The 21,044-nt window shown below is 36.0% G+C and overlaps 1 protein-coding gene across 9 annotated transcripts in view; it reads left to right on the forward strand.

Annotated features, from left to right (window-relative positions):
* Positions 1 to 19,874, forward strand: part of kalrna (kalirin RhoGEF kinase a) — a 797,086-nt gene extending 777,212 nt beyond the window's left edge. For all 9 annotated transcript variants that reach the window (XM_051930993.1, XM_051930994.1, XM_051930990.1 and 6 more), the window contains 9 exons: positions 4,368 to 4,395; positions 4,497 to 4,659; positions 7,353 to 7,474; positions 8,377 to 8,508; positions 9,553 to 9,717; positions 10,018 to 10,096; positions 13,172 to 13,372; positions 15,065 to 15,203; positions 18,997 to 19,874. In XM_051930993.1, the coding sequence (XP_051786953.1) occupies positions 4,368 to 4,395; positions 4,497 to 4,659; positions 7,353 to 7,474; positions 8,377 to 8,508; positions 9,553 to 9,717; positions 10,018 to 10,096; positions 13,172 to 13,372; positions 15,065 to 15,203; positions 18,997 to 19,542 (1,575 nt within the window). In that variant the 3' untranslated portion in view covers positions 19,543 to 19,874. The remainder of the gene's footprint in view (positions 1 to 4,367; positions 4,396 to 4,496; positions 4,660 to 7,352; positions 7,475 to 8,376; positions 8,509 to 9,552; positions 9,718 to 10,017; positions 10,097 to 13,171; positions 13,373 to 15,064; positions 15,204 to 18,996) is intronic.
* The last annotated feature ends 1,170 nt before the right edge of the window (positions 19,875 to 21,044 follow it).

Consider the following 21,044-nt stretch of genomic DNA (forward strand, 5'->3'; position numbering starts at 1 on the left):
CGACCGCTAGCAACCAAGAAACTTTTTTTAAGTGTTATTTAGCTCGAGGTCAACAAAACCAAGCAGCTTTAAACTTACCACTTTTCTGTCACACACAATCGTTCGAGGCGTTGGCGCGTGCTCCTGCTCGGCTTTGAGGTTAAATAAAATATGACTTCACTTTTAACAGCTCGACGTTATTTCAACCAGTGTTTGAAGTCCTATCAGCAAACCAACTCATACCTTGGTCACAGCACTTGGACAGCTTGCCTGATGACGTAACAGAGCGCAAGCTCCCAAAGCCCGCTCTCCTTCAAACGCCTCCAAACAAGTGAGGCGCAAGCTAGGCGAGTGTCACTTGAATTAAGCGGCAAACATGAGGGGAGTGTAAAAAAGATGACACAAGTGGAGACATTTGTGACGGTGTTTATTTTGAGGCAGTTCAGTTCTTTGATGGTATCGAATTTTTCTAAATGTAATTTTGTTCAACTATTTTTGTTATATGGAAAGAAGAAATGCGCATTTATTATAAGTTACGAACAGCTCCCCCCGCACTTAAAATTTGGTATACATCCATTAGATTCGTACAAAATTTAGCGCAGTTCCTTAGGCGCTTTTTCTGGAGGCTTTTGCAATATTTACCAAGATATTTGTCAGGACGTGAAATTAAAAAGGATCTGTGCAATTTTTTTTGTTAGCAGGTAGCAGGAATTTATTTGGAGAGTTGAACCATAAAACAAATTATTTCATTTATGTCGTACATCATTTTCTCAACTGGGTGAACTTTGTGGCACTTTAACAGAAATGCCCTTATATATGTCACAAATTCAATATTTTTCTCCAATACGTGAACTGTGTTGAACGATAAGAAAAAATGATAATCTTTTTCCTCTTCATCTTTTACTACTTCTATATGGGGTCGACGTTTTATTGATTTTCACGGCTGGATGCCTTTCCTGACGCCAACCCTCCCCATTTATCCAGGCTTGAGACTGGCTCCAAAATGGAGGCTGGGCTCAGAAAAATGATCTTTATTATGTCAAAAGTCATTGTTCTCAACTAGGTGAATTGTAAGGGTATTTTGCGTGTATAGCAGACTCAGTGCTTTATAGTTTTAGTTTGGTATTGATGGGGAAATAGTTTGTTTAGTATAGAGTTCATTTAACCCTTCAAGGAACTGCCGGTATGTCCAGGGATTGTTACCGCGAAGTGGGATAGGCTCCAGCTTCCCCATGACCCTGCTCAGGATAAAGTTCATTTTAACTGCTTGGCTGCAACTCTGAGCTGTTTGATTTCTGTGGCAATATTTACCAAGACATTTGTCTGGACGTGAATGTCTGCAATTTTTTTTTTTTTGTTATCCGCCTTTTAAGTTTTATTTTTGTAGCCTCAAACGACAAAATCATCAGTTGTATTGACCTAGTTTGCTCTGACACCTTATGGGAACTTTTTACTTGGGGAGTACAGGATTACAAGAAGGTTCACTGTATGCCTTGCAACATGCAGAACACACACACAAAAAAAAACTGGATTTCATGTAGTTGCTTTCCAGTTTACACTTGGGGATCTCACCCTAATTCATATCAGTGGTGTTTTTCACATGAAAATTGTGGTTTTCCTTTTTGTGCAAAGACTCCTGTTATGCTAATGTGGTTTTGTGAGCCTGAGTTTTCAGTAGCTGCTGTAACACGTACAGATACACTTCACTCAAAGAGCTACAACACTACAATACTTGCACATGCATCCATCCCACCAGCACATCAAAAACAAGGCTAAAAGGTGTTCTGAACCTCAGCCCCGCCCCACACACACACACATCTGGCTGACTCCCCCTGACAGGTACAGTTACAAATACAATGAAAAGATTTATCCACATAAACGTCAGAACAAAAAGTACTCTAAGTAATAATTAATACAGTGTTCTCTGTAGCCAAAATTGTAACTTAAATGACATCCAACATTAACTTACCTAACTATGCTTTTTTTTTTGTTAATGACTAGCAAGAGATGCAAGTTAATGCACTTCCCATCACAAAAAGATTGATCAGACAATAGAAGGCTGGTGTACGCTCTGTCTTGATTGGCATCAGATCATTGTGATACCTTCTGACATCATTATCATGTGACATAAGACAGCAATATGTATATTTAAACATTAAATAAACTCTCAAACTCCCACTGCCCAGGAAAATGTATTGGCTTATGATCTGTCTAAATTGAAAAAGCAAATTTCTCCATTCCTGTCTTTTCTGCACCAGGACTCTGCACCTTTTTAAGACAGGGGTATCATACTGCTGGCTTCCTTCTTCCACAAAGTGAATTGAGCACAAATAAGACTTATTTGGTAGTGTAGTACTGTCAGGTGGTCCTCCCTCAGCAGTAGGTAAATATCAGATGGTCTTTCTCAGCAATGGGCAAATGCCACTCAGCTCCATTCTATCCATGCTAATGCCTTGTGCTTGATGCATTCTTGATATTGATCTGCTTTCTTTCAAATTACTGTGACTACCGTTAAGAGTGAAAATGGTACTGGACTTTTCATACCTCTATACTCACATGCACTGCATAGCCTTTACTGGAAAAAAATGGAACCAGAAAAAACAAAAATAAGGTCCTCCTCTTTTTAATGTGAAAAGTATGGGGCTGTAGCCGGAAAGTTCAGGTAGCACACATACACACAAGAGTAAACCTGGGACACTGCAGGGCCAATGGAGCTAGCAACATGATCAGGAAATAGGTTTGCAGTATCTGGTACAAAGACAATTTCATATTTTACAAAAATCAACATTTCTCTAAATAAGAAATGACATCAAGCGTATGACAGAAAATTGCTTAAGAAGGCAATTTAATAAGTTAAATTACTGAGGGAATTGTATTACTTATGTAGCATAATATCGTATAAGGCTGTACCCCTCTAGCCCTTAATGCAGAAATGCCTCTGATCCATATAAATTTATAGGCTTATAGTTTCCTTATTGCCAGATGTACAAAGTAAAGTGAAACTCTTACTTGCGTGTAATAATCATCACACAAATCCATTGTGCCTCGAAAACAATTAAGCTGCTTTCACCAATACAGCTGGCTGAGCCTTGAATCTTTAAAGGAATACTCCACCCAAAAATGAAGCTTTTTTATGTTACCTACCCCATTTTACATTGTAGTGGCATCTGAGAAACATTTTTAATCTCATGTTTTCATTCAAAATGGAGAGAAAAATGTTTATGATAGAATGAGAACCAACACTGGCCAATGATGGAAAATAAAAACATAATGTGAAAAATGTTGATGGTAAAAAGAAAAAAATCTATCATATTACTTGCATCACACAATCCACAATTTAGTTAAATACATGCTTTAGTGCTAAAAAATAGTTTTATTGTTACTTTCAGAATTTACAGCGCACATCATAAATGGAAAACTAAAGCATCATGGGAAATACTTGTTGAATTGAAGACTGGATTGTTGATTACTGAATGAGGGGTTGAGGCGGGTCTTCAATTCAAAAAGTCCTACCCATGATGCTTTAGTTTGCAGTTTATCATTTGTGCAGTTTATGCCCAAAGTATCTATTTAACAATATTTTAGTAAAAAAGTATGCTTTGATCATATGAATAAAGAAGTAATATGTGGATTATGTGACACAAGTAATGTGAGTTTTTTTTTTTTTTTCCATGGACATTTTTTACATCGTCTGCCATTGTCCAGCGTTGATCACCCTTTGTTCCCATTCTATCAGAAAAAAAATCCTTTCTCCCCATATGTAACATATAAAAAAAAACAATGGTTAATTTTTGGGTGGAGTTTTCCTTTAACAGTTTGATCATTCTACATTATCTATGCGGAAGACAAGAAATAGGCTTGACTCTCACACTTTTAGGGCAAAGAAATGGAAGTATGCATAAAGTAAATTTTGATGTTTGTTACCACATAAAAAAAATCTTGCTTAACAGTGAAGCTGTCATTAACTTAAAAACACAAAAATAATTTTACCTAGTGGCATCACTTTCAGTATGTGAATTTCTTCATTTTGAAAGCAAAAAAAGTATAATGTGTTTAGGTGTTAATCACCATCCCAATGCCCTTTAAAAGTAGAACATACATGTTTTCTGTATTTCTACAAATGAAACATGCCAGGTAAAGTGGCATGGTAAGACACTTGTTGGCACTGAGCCTGCATCTTAGTGATTTACAGTTGGAAAGTCTTTAGGTCATCTTCCTTAATGAAATTAGATTGGGATCTGAATATCACTTATGCAATGTAGAAATTATAATACATTTTTAATTTAAATTCGTTACTCCAATGTAAGTTTGAAATTGTAATTTTGATTCCGTCAAAATTTCTTTAGGCAAAAAACTTGCTAACAATCATTTATTTATGTCTTTCACAGTTAATGAATCCAAATTTTATTCAAGAAGGTAAGCTGAATGTAAAAATAAATTATATACTTCTTCACTGATTTTAATTTCATTCATGTTTTATTTTGTACATTTTATTAATCCAACACATTTATTTCTAGTGGCTCCTGAATTCCTTGTTCCACTCTCAGATGTCACATGTGCTTTCGGTGAGACGGTAGTTCTAAGCTGTAAAGTCTGCGGTCGACCAAAACCAAACATAACTTTGAAAGGACCAGACCAAAACCTTGTGGTGAATAACAGCCGCTTTACACTCGATATCAGGTATAGGAAATCATTCAATAGCGATTTATTATAACTAACATGTATCAGAGGGACACAGAGGCTATTTTCTATGTAGAATCTTTGTTTACTTACTTATTTAATTACTTTAAAATTGTGTATCTGTTTTTACTAATATTTTCTACATTTTGGTCTTGATTTAAAAACTGGACGGCATGATGCTTTCATAGGCAAATTAAATCTTTGTCAGCTTGTCTCTGTTTTAATCTGCAATTCCACAACCCCCTAAGTAATGACTGAGTACTTCCATTCAAGTTAAAGCTCTTGCCTTAATCCAACAGTGTAGCAATTTATAAAGTAGAATCTACTGATACACAGTAAACCTGCAGACTGTGTGTGTTAAATGAAATTGATCCAATAAGCAGTGGATCAGTGTCAGTTTGTGTGTTCATCCAGTTGCTTTGTCTCTGTCATTTTAAAAGATGGTGCATCACAAACATTTTTAGTGATACAGTGCATTTGACTTTTCTTGCTAACAGAAGACGCATCACAAAAATTAATGAAATGAATCTAACTGCAGCCCACAATACATATGACATAGGTTATGTAACACCCACAACAAAACGAAATGCCCAAAACATCAGTCACAAAATGCCCATGGAGTCAGAAAACCCTCCCACAACTCTAATCTTAACTATAGTGTAACCGGGCATTCAATGGCCGTTTTGTTATGTGACTGTTCTCATAGATATCGCGGGCTGGAATTACACTCTGTTGACATTAACATTGCTTTTATAAATCCCATACCAAATAGTATATAACAGAGACCAACATTAATACTGAGGTCTACGCTGATAATTTAGATTTCAACCTGTCTTAAGATGGGTACCACAGCTAGTGATAACTAAATTTATCTGCGGAAAACAAAAGGTTCAAGGCTACCAAGGTTTGAATTTTCTTTCAATTTTCTTTTCTAACTGATCCCCCCATTTTGAAAGAATTCTAGTCTAAAGTAGACAAAGATGACAAATAATAGCAAAATGCATAAAAGAAAAGCACCATAAAAGCAAAATAGGTCAGAATGTCATGCAAAGGCCCTGAAATGAAAACAGAATTAGCATTTAGACATGTTAGGGCCTGCCCTATCCAACCTATCTTCCTCCTTGCATTAGCAATATTTCTTCAGTCATGTGAAAAAGTAAGTAACCAAAAGTAAGTAAACAAATCCAAATTATATTCTAAACAAATCCAAATCATATTATGTGATATCATCTACTGTTAAATTCTGCTCCATACTTGTAAAACTTTTATTTTTATACTGTATTGAGGATTTGTTCTGTTTTGTGTATTGTATTGTATTGACCCCCTTCTTTTTGACACCCACTGCACGCCCAACCTACCTGGAAAGGAGTCTCTTTTTGAACTGCCTATCCCAAGTTTCTTTCATTTTTTTTCCAGGGAGTTTTTTCTTGTCTTCTTAGATAGTCAAGGCTGGGGGGCTGTCAAGAGGCAGAGCCTGTTAAAACCCATTGTGGCACTTCTTGAGTGATTTTGGGCTATACAAAAATAAATTGTATTGTACTGTATTGTAACTACAACTCATGAACTGTTTTTTCTTTAATCTGTGGATATATCTTCATTTAAATATTATTTTTATATAAAGATGATGAATTTAAAAAAATAAAACAATGAAAATCTGACTTTGCAATAATTAAATTAACAAAAGTCAATAGAAATACCATTTCCATATGTGGAAAGGTAAATATCCCTTTGGCTGTAATAGCTGGTATTGATCCCCAATGCAGACTGTTTAGCAGTCTCTTACATCGACTGTGTGAAAGCTTTTACCACTCCTCCATAGAGAATTCTTCCATCTGTGTGATGTTTGAAGGGTGTCTTGTGTGCACAGCCTCTCCCCTCCCATGGCATCTCAAAGGGATTCAGATCCTGGCTTTGACTTGGCCATTCCAGAACCCTCCATTTATTTCTTTTCAGCCATTACATGGTGGATTTACTGGAGTCTTTAGGGTCATTATCATGTAAGGTCCACTTTCGGTTGAGCTTCTGACAGTTTCACAGTTATCCTCAGTCACCCTCTCTGCTACAATGAAGAATTCATGGTAGATTCTTTGATGGTGGGCTGCCCAAGCCCTGATGCAGTAAAGATTCCCCAAACCATAACATTTCTACTGCCATACTTTACAGTTGCTATCAGGTTAATCTTTTCAAATGCTGTCTTTGTTTTTCCTGCATTTCAGCGTAAATCATGATTAGACATATAGAGTACTACTACTAATTTGTATCTACGAGGCCATGGAAGTGCATTGGTATGCATTGATGCCTCCAGAGTAGTTGGATCAGATCCCAAGCCAATCACTATCTGTGTGGGTTTTATTCCTGGTACTCCAGATTCCTCCCACATCCCACGTTATATTAATATAAGACGGTAATTGATCTTGCATGTTCCCTGCTAAGGACAGACTTTCCAATCACACTTAGTCTATCCTTTATTCACTGTGCAGTTGGGATAAGACCCCACAAACTTAAATGGGAAAAAGCAGGTCCATGGAATGGATTGTCATTTTTTGGCAAGTTATTTAACCTTAAAAACCAAGGACAAACAGATATATAAAATTTCTGTCAGGGTGACAGGTAACATTAATATATAATACATTTCAGTTTTATTTTAAATTAAAGTTATTGAGGTCAAAATTTCTTTTCTATGTTTCCTGCAGAGAAACTGGAGAAATTCTTCTGAAAATCTGTAACCTAATACCTCAGGATACGGGTATTTACACCTGTGTGGCAGTGAATGACCATGGAAGTGCATCATCATCTGCCTCAATCAAAGTACAAGGTTAGGGCCTGGAAATTAAGCATTTACCTTCACTTCTATTGTTTCCATTTGACATTTTAAACAAAGTAAGATTTACACATTTTCAAGTCTATGGTGTAAGTTTAGACTTCTGAAACTGAGTTTATGCCATCTACTGAGGCAGATGTATGCTTTTCATCCAACTGAGCCTTCAAATTAGATCTATTAGAGATAGCTGACAAATGCCAAAATGCTCAAACTTCTCTATGCAGTCATTGTTTTACAGAAATAAGATGTAGTCCCATCCAAAGATGTTTCAATGTTCTTTGAACCTTGTTGCTTCATGCTACTGAGACCTGGTGAAAATATATGTATAGATAATGTGGAATTATTTTTTCATTCAATCTTCATTTTTGTTCTTTGTATTTTCATTTTATCCAACCATCCATCCATTCATTTTCTGAGCCCACTGATTTCTTTATAGGGTTGTAGAGCACTGCATGAAAGGCATAAACCACCCCTTAATATAACATGTCCTTAGATGTTGTTTTTTGTCTTGTGCCCAATACTGCATGGATGGTTTCCAGCTCACTGTGACCTCAAAGGGAATAACCAAGTGTGGAGGATGGAAAGAAAAGTGTGATTAGTCTCCCTCCCTGAATAGCAGCCTCAGTCAAGGCATAATATTTATTCTTGAACTAACTTCTCATTTTGCTACTTATTAATTATTTATTAAATGTTATGTTTAGATAAAAAATAAATGTGTTCAAGTAAATTTTACTCCATGTGAGGTGAAGTACAGTTCCAGAAAATAAAAAAAACAAAACAAAACTCAAGAATCCCCATATTACTAGCTGCAATCAGCTGACCAAATGCAATGTACAAGGTTTCTTCTACTGAACATCTCAGTAACCTGCTTTGGTCATCTCCTGTTCCTGCTGCAGGTGTGCCCGCAGCACCAGTCCAGCCAATGGCACAGGAGCGGAGCAGCACATCCTTAATCTTACGCTGGTTACCTCCAGCAAACACTGGCAACTGTGCCATTTCTGGTTACACTGTGGAATACAAGCAGGAAGGTAAGGATTTTCTAACAAGGGAAACTTGTTTCTTTCTATGTCTGGTGCCCTTGCAGGATGAGATCTTACCTTGTGCCTCATTGGGTCTCCCACAATTTCATGTGAGATTCCCTGGAGCCACAAGAAATACTGAATTTTATTTGTATCTTGATTAACATTCTTAACTTACACTGTTCTTAAATCTTTGCAACCATGGTATAATTGAATGAACAATTATGCATCACACACATCTTTGAAGATTTAAATTGCCTGGGGCAGAATCCTAACTGCAAGTAGTGCCTTCATACACTGTCCTCATTGGGTCATATATTTTGGGAATGATTTAAACTAAGACTATTTTGAGAGAAATAATGTGTTATTTTTCAGATGACATTGATTTACAATTACTCATGATCAAATACAACACAGGGTGGGCCATAAATTTTCATACATATGGTTTTTAACATTTTATTTTTTATATTTCAGATACCCTAAAAAATGCATTTGAATAAAGAGCAATGAATTGAAATCATACTGATGGCCCATTTGATTTTTATCTTTGGGGGCATTTGAAGGCCATGGTGTATCAGAAAAAGATATGAAACATAAATCATCTTAGGGAACGTATCACTGACACCATTACAAGCATAACTCCAGCTGTGTTAATACGTATTCATCAGCAGTGGTGAACACATATTGAAATGTGTTTTCAAAACAATGGCAGTCATGTAGAGCATATTATATAAATAAAATTGTTTTTTCATAAACAAATGTTTATTTTCCTATGTATGAAAACTTATGGCCCACCCTGTAGTATATTATAGAGTAACACCATACAGAATATGATTATGCCAAGATAAATTTATTTTAAATTTATTTAAAAGTCAAACACCTGGCAAATTTATTTATTAAAATAAAATTAGTGAATAATGAATGAAACATCTACTTATTTTTTCCTGAAAACAATAATAATAATACATTTTATTTATATAGCACCTTTTCCTTACTCATTGTTCCTAAAGTCACTTGCTAAAACCATCTGAAATATTTTTCTTGTTATGAAAGGTTCTGTAAAATGGAAAAGCATAGCAGTGTCCACTTTGGACACCTTCCTTCTGATTGAGGACCTAATGCCTGGAGGCCAATACCAGTTCAGAGTCAGTGCCAGTAACCCTTGGGGAATCAGCACTCCAAGTGAGCCATCCAACATAGTCTCACTTCCAGAGAATGGTGAGCACATTTTATTTGGAAATGCAGAGAAAATTTGCTTTAAAATGTGGCAGATGATCATAATGTATTTCATTTACACAGAAATGCAGCTCTTAATTAATCTCTCCGAAAGGATAAAATGAAATAATGGAGAAACAAACCTGTCACAGATGAATGTAACATATGAAGAGCACTACTTGATGAAAAAATAAGTTGTGTTTGATGAATATCTTTGGATCAAAGTTGCATTATTTTAAAAATTCAACTTTTTTTATTTCTCCTTGTTTTATGTGTGGATATGTGTTTTTCTTTTTCTTTTAGATTCTTCTTATGATGGAACCACCATTCACTGGAAAGACAACTTTGAATCTTCTTATATTAATCTTGCTGAAATTGGAAGGTAATAATGCATTTCATTAACCAAAGTAGCTTGTTTTTTTTAAGCTTAACACAACATAAATTGTTTGAAAAAAAGAAGGAAATATGCTTCATTCCTAGTGTTGTCTAAAGATCAAACGCTATGCAGAAATAAAATTTAGTACCGGAGTGGTGTGGTGTATGATCACTCAAAAGACATGAGGATTCAGTTAACAAACTAGCAGTACTTTCAGCCAACAAATCATTTATTCCAACGGCAATGCAAATGCATATGCATAATACCTCACTGGGGCTGGGACTGCCAAGTCATAAGTTTTCTTTCTTAAAATTGTCTTCCTTTTTAGTCATTTTGGTATATGGTCAGACCATACTGTGTGTGTGTATCTATCTATCTATCTATCTATCTATCTATCTATCTATCTATCTATCTATCTATCTATCTATCTATCTATCTATCTATCTATCTATCTATCTATCTATCTATCTATCTAAAGAGCTTCTGAAAAAAGCCAAATATCCCTCTGGGGACAAATAAAGTTCCACCTAATTTAATTTAACTGATGGTTCTAAATTTGCCCAGTATAAGCTTCTGTGTGTTAGTGGGTCCTGTGACAGACTGGTTTCTACCTTGTGTCCGATGTTGCCAAAATAAGCTCTGGCTTCTCTGACCCGGAAAGGAAATAATTGGATTTAGAATCTGGAAGGTAAACTGACAGCTTTTACATGACTGAGCTTGTTTCCAAATATTCTGTACTTCATGTTGTTTCAATGAAATCATGCAGCTATTGCTGTCATTTAATAAAGGTGGACATCCATTATATTATGAGTCATTCTCTTATTATTCACTTATTTACTTTCCAAAATCCAGGAAACTGTAGTCTATCCTAGCAGCATTTGAGGCAAAGCAGGAACCCCAAAGACTGAATGGAAGTCTATTAAAAACAAATACAATATGCAGTCACTCTTACCAATAGCAGGACAATTTAGTATTGCCATTCAACTTAATATGCACATCTTTGGCATCTGGGAGAAAAACTCAATGACGTGGGACCATTCTCCTTATATCCCCATATACTTAGGATGCCCCTATGAGAACATATTTTCAGTGATCTATCTACAATGCCCATAAATGTATTCACCCCTTAGATGTTTTCTTATTTTATTATTATGCAACATTGAATCACAGTGGATTTAATTTGACGTTTGACACTGATCAACAGACAGTGACTGCCAATATGAAAACAGATCTCTGCAAAGCGATCTAAGTTAATTCAATGTTGAATAACAATAAAATATGAAAACTTCCAAGGGGGTGAATACTTTTTATAGACACTGTATATGCTGTGGAGATACCACCACCAAAATAGCTCCATCTGTTATCACAAGCAATTGAAGAAGTTCTGCACTCAATAAATTGGTCAGATTTCTAAATTTTCTTATTCAACTACTGGGTCTCAGAGAGAATGAAATAAACTGCCAGCAGCCATACCACATGCACTTCAGAAAAGGTCACCCACCTGAAGCTAAGCATGTTCAGGCCTGCACTTGGATGGGAGGCCAACCAAGAAAAAGCTTGGGTTGCTGTTGGAAGAGATGTTGGCAAGAACAGCAAGGGGCACTTACCCTGTGGTCTGAATGTGGATCCCAATGTCCCAGTGCAGTGACAGGGACACTGTGCTGTAAAAATTATGCCATCCTTCAGATGAGACAAAAAACCGACGTCCTGACTCTCTGTGGTCATTAAAGATCCATGGGCATCTTTCATAACGAGTAGGGTGTATCCTGATGTCCTGGCTAAATTACTTGCCATGGTAATTATCCCCTGTCTCTTATTGGCTAACTTTCTTTCACCTGTTCAATGCCTAACAGTTAATGTGTGGTGAACGTACTGGCGCAAAATGACTGCAATCATATCATCCAGGTGGATGCTGCACATTAGTGATGGTTGAAGTGGAGTCCCACTCACTTTGTAAAGCACTTTGTGTAGCAAGAAAAGCAATATATAAATGTAAAGAATTATTATTAACTGCAAAGAAACTTCAATTCTTTAGATACACACATCTGCACTCACACATGCAGGGCCAGTTTAGAGCCACTTATTATGTATGTCTTTAAAATATGGAATGAAACCAAAGCACTAGAAAACAGTATGAATACAGTGGCCATAAACTTTGCTCCCTGTACTCTAAATGCCCTGCTGCTTCATTCAAATCTGATTTGTGGTATAGCAGCAGACACAACTTACTTTCATACTCAAAAACATTGTACATTATAGGCTATGTACAAGGCCTTACACTATTATGAAAGTAACATAATAGGAAGGCCTGTCATTGACGGCACCCAGCTTCTTACATCTTATTTGTCAGGGAACGTTTACTGTCTTAAATAAATAATAGTTGTGATCAACGTTACTAATTTCTATGTTAATTAATGTTGTCTTATTTTAATTTCTTATTTTGTCTTTTATTTTTCTTCTCTTCATTATGTAAAGCACTTTGAGCTACTTTTTGTATGAAAATGTGCTATATAAATAAATGTTGTTGTTGTTACTAATGAATCTAAGATGGGCATCCTTTATTAAAACAAGCTTAAAAGAACCTCCCATGGTCAGTGCACCATGACAAGACTGAGGAATGTAGCAAAGAACAAATTTTGAATAAGTTAGGTTAATTTGCAAAGTAGAGTTAAGAAACACATCAGTTTGCATCAATTAGCATACAGATACATGGTGTAATTTTTAACATACCTACAATTTTTGTATATCGGAATGTCTCAAAATAGTTAGAGATAAAGTCATGGCACACATCTATACCTAAACCAAAATGTCTTATACTGTATATAAATTCTTAGTGAGAACAAATTCATTCATTGCCATTATCTCATTATTGTACAAATGGTACAGAATGACTTAGTTATATAGGCAGTTACAGTCAGAAGCAGTTTACAAATTCATACAAAAAGTCTTCCTTGAATGATCATCAGTAAGAGTACTATAACCAAGAACCAAAGCTAATCATCAGTGCCACCTTACTGGTGGCTGCTGCTAGGCCTACAACTGTCTCATTTCTGTTTTTGTATTTTGCTTCTTTGTTTTCAGGGGCAGGTTTTCTGTAGTAAGGAAATGTGTAAACAGGGCTACCAAGAAGGAAGTGGCCGCAAAATTCATCAGTAAACGATTAAAGAAGAAAGAGCAAGTGGCACATGAGTCAGCCATCTTACAGCATCTTCAGCATCCGCAGTTCCTTGTTTTGTTTGATACATTTGAATCTCCTGGATGCTTTATTCTAGTTTTAGAACTGTAAGTAGGGAATGTGGCTTTAATATCTATAATGTTTTTAAAAATATTTTGTTAAAATCAAATCAAATGTTGTCACATACAATTATATACACACTAGCTGTGCTACCCATCTAAAACAGGCTGAAATTTAAGTAGTCAATGTGTCATCTCTTGTCTTTTATTTGATACATGGCTTGTCCATTTGGTCTGGTATGATAATACACACTCAATCTGTTGCCCTTGTGGCGTCCTTTTCACTTTCAGATAAATCTGCTTGTTTTCACCACTTCCTCTTGGCATTGCTCGTCGAACTGACTACTCTTAAAGATGAAGTGTTTTGCTTTTAAAATGTGGTGATGGCCACTACCGAATTGACCTAGTTTAGCAATTCTAGTCTAGATGTCCCAGGGATTTGGTTTCCCAGCATGTTGATTTATTGCTATCTTTACTCACCCATTGCCTGCCATGTGAAGTTATCAGTCATTAGCACGATAGATATCTCATTCACATAGCCCAAGTGAAAACAAGGTTTTTACCATGATGTCCTTACCGCTGTATAATGTTGGACAACAGAATAGGCCAATAATAACCAATTTTAGACCTTTATTTGGTATTTTTATTATCATTTTTTTACCCTTATACCAGGAAGTAATACTTCTTATCAGGATACTTTCAATGATGGATATGTAGAAATTCTTTAGTAATTGGGAGGGCAGCCTGGAATCCGTGAGGCATCTGCGGCAGGACTGTCTTAGCATATGGGCACAATGGGCACTGGCCAGGGGCCCCAGGAGCATAGGGGTCCACGATTTTTCTGATACCTATGTAAGTTTCTGTTTTGCTATCAAAACAGTGGCTCCAGCAGGCTACTTTGCCTGAGGGGCTACGATGCTGTTAAGACAGCCCTGGTCTATGGTGGTAAAGACATTATTGTGCCTTCTTTACCAAAGTGTCAATATGCTTGGACCAGGTCAAGTCTCTGAGATATCTGAAACTGTCTACCCTCGCCACCTGAGTGCTGTTAATTCTGAAGGGGTGATGGTGCATCTACTGTTTTTACTCCAGAGTCCATAATAAACTCCTTTATTATTTTGTTCTGGTCTGAGGTGAAATAGATGAAACTTTTACAAACTCCTACAGCTGCCACAGAGATGTTCTCTGAAGCATCAGCCTTATAAAAAATAGTAACAAAATGAGAATGAAATTAAGTTTAGAGACTTTGTGTCTATATCTCCTAATTAAATCTAAGTGGAGTAAATTTCTAACTGTGTTTGTGTGACCTGCAGTGAACTGGCATTTCATTACGGGTGGCTACCTGGGTTGCATGCATTGCAGGTATGATGGCCTGAAGCTGTCAGTGACCCAGAAGCAGAGGAGCCAGTAAATAAAACATAGACAGGCATACAGATGGATGGATCAATTGATCAATCAATCAGTCAATCAGTGCTATATTAGAATAATTACAGGCTTTCCATCCAGATTTCTGTTACATAGGCTCCAGCTCCCTGTGTCACTAAAATGTAGGTGGGTTCAGAGAGCGGATGGATATTTTTCCATAATTTTTCAATTGCACATGTTCCTGTCTGTATATATCTATTTACAAATTATTGTGTCATTGCTTGACAGCATTTTTTTAGAAATAATGCTTTCCTGAGGCATGATAGTTATTCAACAGTTTTGGTTGACTTTCAATGCCAAAATTATTCCTTGCAGCTTGGACGATGGACGAATTTTGGACTTCCTTGTAAATCATGATGAACTTATGGAAGAAAGGGTGGCCTTTTACATCAGAGACACTCTGGAAGCTGTTCAGTATTTGCACAATTGTCGAGTGGCTCACTTAGATTTAAAGGTAAATGGATACAGAACCATATTTTTGCAGATTATTGTTTTGGGATAAAGAAACCAATGCTTTAGTTGTAAATGTAATGGAATAAAATATGTTACTTGATAAGCATACCAAATGAAAACGTTTGAAATGTCAAAAAGTATTCAGACCCCCTCACATTCTGCACACTGTATTGTGTTGTTGATTTGATTTTAAATAGATACATTTGACATTTTTGCCAAGCAATTTGGTCTCAATAACTTATAATGACAAAGTGAAAACATGCTTTCAGGAGGGTTTGCAAATTTATAAAAAAAAATCAAAAACTGAAATCTCTCATTCAAGTATTCAGACCCTTCATTCAGGACTTTCTAGAAGCCTCTTCGGCAGCAATTACAGCTTCAGGTTTTCTTGGGTAAAATTCTACAACCTTTGCACATATGAATTTGGGTGGTTTATCTTACTCTTTCTAGCAGATCCTCTCAAGTTCCGTTAGATTGGATGTGAAGTGTCTGTGAATTGTCATCTTATGGGGATTAAGTCTCAGCTTAGGTTGGGCTATTCAGATACAATCAAAGACTTGTCCCAAAGCCACCTAAGCATTGTCTTGGTTGTATAGTATGTAGGTCATTGTCACGATAAAAGATGACCTGTCGCCCCAGTCTGAGGTCCTGCGCATTCTGTATCAGGTTTTCTTCAAGGACATCTATGTATTCGGCTGCATTCATCCTTTGTTCAATCTCGTGATCAATCTCCATTTCCCTGCCACTGTGAAGCACCCCATAGCAATATGCATAATATTAGGTGGCGATGAGCAATGCCATGCCTTCACCAGACATAATGGAGTTCTGCCCAAAGAGTTAAATTTTTGTCTCAATTAGAGACAAATACTCTCAAGGGTCCTTTGAACTGTCACATACTTTTTAGTTAAGAGTGGCTTCCTTCTAGTCATTCTACCATAAATAATTGATAGATGCAGTGCTGCTGAGATTGTCATCATTCAGACGGATTCTACCATCTCAGCAGAAGACTTCTGAAGCTCTGTTTAAGGGACTTTTAGGCTCTTGGTAACCTCTCTGACCAAGGCCCTTCTTGCTTGTTTACTTAATTTAGTCAAATGGTCAACTCTAGGCAGACTCCTGATGGTTCCAAACCTTTCCATTTCACTATATTAGAGGTACTGTGCTCCTGGGATCACTGAAAGCTTTAGAAGTTGTTTTATACTCTTACCCTTGTTTATGTGATCATGAAGGTCTATTGAGGGTTCCTTGGATTTTATGGCTTGGGTTTTGTCCTAATATGCAATGTGAATTGTGGGACCTTATATATACAGGTATGTGCCATTCTAAACAATGTCCAAATAAGCAAAACGGTCACAGGTGGACTTCACTCAAGGTCTAGACACATCTCAAGGAGAAATACAGCACACAGGATCCACCTGAGCACAGTTTGGAGGGCCACAGCAAAGGCTCTGAATCCTTATATGAATATTTCAGTTTTTGAGTTTTTAATAAATTTGCAAACCTATTTGAAAACATTTTCATATTGTCATTATGGGTTATTGACTGTAGATTGCTGGGGAAAAAATGTGAAATTTATCCATTTAAAATTTAATCTACGAAACAATAAAGTGTGCAGAAAGTAGAGAGGACTGAATAGTTTTTGAATCCACCACACAAGGAATAGCCATTTGCTTAGGAGTGTATATGAAAAAACAGTCATTCATGCAAGGTAGAAGTGACTAAGCCATAATGCATACCTAATCTTATGGTGGAAATAAAAGGGTTTAATATTACAGAAAATTAATAATATGACTATAAAAATTAAACCAAATGTTAGCTGCTAGTTTCTAATAGTATGCTCTTTCAACAATTGATGGAGCCAGTTAAATACAAATGCAATTTACAGTAAGTCAAACAGACTCTGAATTGTGACTTGATACTATTTGTAAGTAGTTGATATATATTGTTCAGCTGTATCATGAATTGATTCCTTCAACACTACAGTGACTGATATTTTTCCACCCATTTAGTCAAATTCTGCCTGCTAACTGAAATCCTTTCTTAGTCAGACTTCTTTTTTCTTTGTTTTTTTTTTCAAAACTGAGTTGCTGAGCATAACATATGTGGTGTCAGATACCTTTTGTTATCTGGGATGGGAGGGCCCACCAGATTTTTAATGAAAAGTAAATTTTGTTATTAATTTAATTCTTCCTTTAAACACATAGCCCACTATCTTCTGCCTTGGAAATTAATATAATGTGAATTTTACTTCTCTTTGAAATTCAGAGTGACATGCCATGGCTTTAAGTGCTTGCTATTTTCTTAAGTTACTGTCTTTGCTTATTTAACTTTACTTAATTTACTTGTTAAGAATTTTGAGTTATTGTTTGCTTTTATCATCCAAATGGCAATTATCACTGACTTCCATGTACCTATACATATATATCTGTTCTTCATTAAGTGGCTGGTTTTAAAATATTACAAAAATGCCAAGTCTTTTCTGTCTCTTAATTTCTTAAAAAAGCGTCCAATGATTACTTGATTGGAGGTAGCATTCTTCACTGGCCTGAAATAATCCAATGAACTATGCAATTTATGAGAAGGAAGTGAAGGTAAAACTGATACCATGTTTGCAGAGGCTAAATCAGCATCATGGTGAAACACTATAGAAATTAATATATATTCCTATTACCAAGTACACTGGAAAGATAAAATACAAATCTGCAATATAAAAGGGAACTTCTAAAGAGAAGAAAATCAACAGCCAGTGTGACTACCACCCAGGAGCCGAGTTCAACAGCCCTTTTTTAAAGGTACCCATATATATTACACTGATTAACTGAGAGCCAGGCCCTCATAGCAGCATGTTGCTTCAGAAAATTACTCTATATATTAAAGCTGAATGACCACATTCTTTTAGAATTGCAAGTGTTGTGATTTACAGGAGCCAGAGAAAAAAGGAATCAAGTCTAGAATTACTGAAATAATGACTTTCAGGTCCCTGGTCACCATCTGAGTCTATCTTTATCGAGCATTACTTTCTGAAGAGTTAAGGCTGTTGACTTCAAGTATTCCACTTTGCTATAGTAAATTGGTAGTATTATTATTTTTCTTGGAGTCACACTTCAACTTATAAATAGTGAAAAATCAGTTTGCTGAAGCCAATGGAAAGGTTACAAGTGCTGAAATTTGACCAAGGCCATCAATTAGTATAAACTCACTTAAAACTCCTGTTTCAAGAGGGTTCTTTTGCCAAGTTTGAATGAACCTTCACAAGGTATTTAAAACTTATTGTTGAGGAAAATACTCATAAAGAGTATACAAATAAATAAAGAGCCTTGAGCTATTGTTACATATGAGCTCCAAACATGGACAACCTTTATTTACACCAGCTGGTAAATCCTCCACAGGCTTTGTTTGATGCACCATAGCAGACTGAAGAAATCTAACAGAGCACTGTCTTATCATTGAGGTACATTTACATAACATATTTGAATGTATTTTAATTTTCACCAATCAGCATACAAATAAATGGTATACCCCAAAACTACCCCTTGTCATTAAGTATTATGTAAAGGTCCTAATTAGCTAAACATATTAAGAGCCATGTGTGATACTTGGTTAAAAGAAATAAGACATCTTATATGTAAACTGTTATCAGAGAACAAAATATAAACTTAAATATTATATATGATCTAATTTTCCAATTGAAATATGCTGGTACAAATATTGGGATGACCTAATTTAACAGGCAGGCAATTTCAAGAACATTTTCTCCTATAAATATTTAACAAATATTTATTTTCTCTCAACAGCCCGAAAATCTTTTAGTGGATTTCCACATCCCAGTGCCTCGTGTCAAGCTCATTGATTTGGGTGATGCCGTTCAAGTTACTAATCAGTGTTACATTCATCAGTTGTTGGGAAGTCCAGAATTTGCTGCACCAGAACTAATTCAGGGTTGCCCTGTTGCATTGAGCACAGATATCTGGAGCATTGGAGTACTCGCTTATGTTATGTTAAGTGGTATCTCTCCATTTCTTGATGAAAGTTTGGAGGAGACATGTATGAACATATGCAGACTTGATTTCAGCTTTCCAGGTGAATATTTCTGGAGTATCAGCAACGCAGCAAAAGACTTTATTAAAGCAGTGCTTCAAAGTGATGGCAGAAAAAGGCCTACTGCAGCAACCTGCCTACAGCATCCCTGGCTGCTTTCCCACAGTAGTGCATATTCTAAGACTCCCTTGGATACTTCTCGCCTGGCTTCTTTTATTGAGAGACGCAAACAGCAATATGATATATGTCCACTTACAAACATTAAGAGCTTCTTGCCAAGTAGCTCAAGCCACACTGTGTGAAATCCAACATGACTGACAAGAGACTAATCAGTTGCAGCATACTTATTGTGGCAGACCTTCTCTTCATTAAGTGTTTATTTCACATACAACTCTCAGCTAATTGATGTTGAAAGTTATCTATATGTAAATAAAATAAGATGAAAAAGTCACTTTTTGTGGTAAACCCACAATTTTGCTGATATTTGGTAAAGTGGATCATGCGTGAAGGTCACAAATTAAGCCAAATTAAACTCTGTAGTATCTGACATTGTGATACTCCTAAAAAGCTTGTTTTTATATGTCGGTATTTAAAATATAATAAACACAACCCACCTGTGAAGATGGGTCCATAATATGCAGTGTCACTCGTTTCATTTCTTTGCTGTCAGGTATTTTTGACCTTGTTTGTTTTGATCTTCTTTGTTTCATTAATGCACCTTATAATAATTTTTATAGTAAAAGGCATCTGATGGACTCATGTTCTAAAACTGACAATATTTTTTCTAAAACATGGCCTTAATTAAAATGATACATGTCTGATACAAGGAGATATCCACTAGCTGTATTAGAGCCATTTTTGACAACATTCAGCAGACTGGCAAAACAAAAAAGTCTGAATTAGCGTACACTGTTCTAATTCAGAGTGTTCATAAGAAATGTAATGATTTCCTCCATGAGGTAGAAGTACATAATAATAAACAAGAATACTTTCAATCAAATGTTTGAATGTTTAAAGTCTAAATATTTTCAATTATAATAAAAAATTGTCATTTTTCTCCTTCTGATAAAGGTCCATAGAGGGCTAGATCCCTACTAAAGGATCAAAAATCAAAAATAACATTATACTCATAATCACTGACCTTGAAATACTCTAAAACGATACCCCACATGCTTATGTTTGAAATGTGTCATTTTTATCTTTCAACAAGTTACTCTTAAAGGGGTAAAACCATTAGTAAAAAATTGAATATCAAAAATATGACCGTATTTGTGATCAGCGATCTTGAAATAGCATAAAACAACATGGCACATATCTATATTACCAATCCCCATTCTTTGAAAATTTTGTGAAAAGGAGTAACTTTGACCCCTTGTATCCCATTAGGGGGGTGAACCCCCGGGGGCTGTTGATATGGAATGCAATGCAGAACTTCAAGTGCTTCTTCTGATCATTTGTGCTGAAGACACTATTGGTTTACTCTTTATCATTAGGGTGTAATTTCCTGCACAAAATATGGTCAAAATGGCTTAAACATTTGTGTTTTTCAGGTATAGAGGGCCAAAAATAGTAGGAAACTGCAAAAAACTCAACATCAGACTACAAGCAAGTCAAATGGTATATCATGTGGGGGTTTTCTCGTACCACTGAGTCAGGAGGCAAAAAAAAAAACTAGTGACTTCAAAGCGTTCATAAGTAGTTCTTACGAACACAATGCAAAAAAAAATCTGGAGTGTTCTCCACTCGACTTTCTCATATACGTAGAGATTATATAAAAATTGTATGAATATGTCAACTTGTGAAG

This window comes from Erpetoichthys calabaricus, chromosome 8 (assembly GCF_900747795.2).
Source record: "Erpetoichthys calabaricus chromosome 8, fErpCal1.3, whole genome shotgun sequence".
Classification (NCBI taxonomy): domain Eukaryota; kingdom Metazoa; phylum Chordata; class Cladistia; order Polypteriformes; family Polypteridae; genus Erpetoichthys; species Erpetoichthys calabaricus.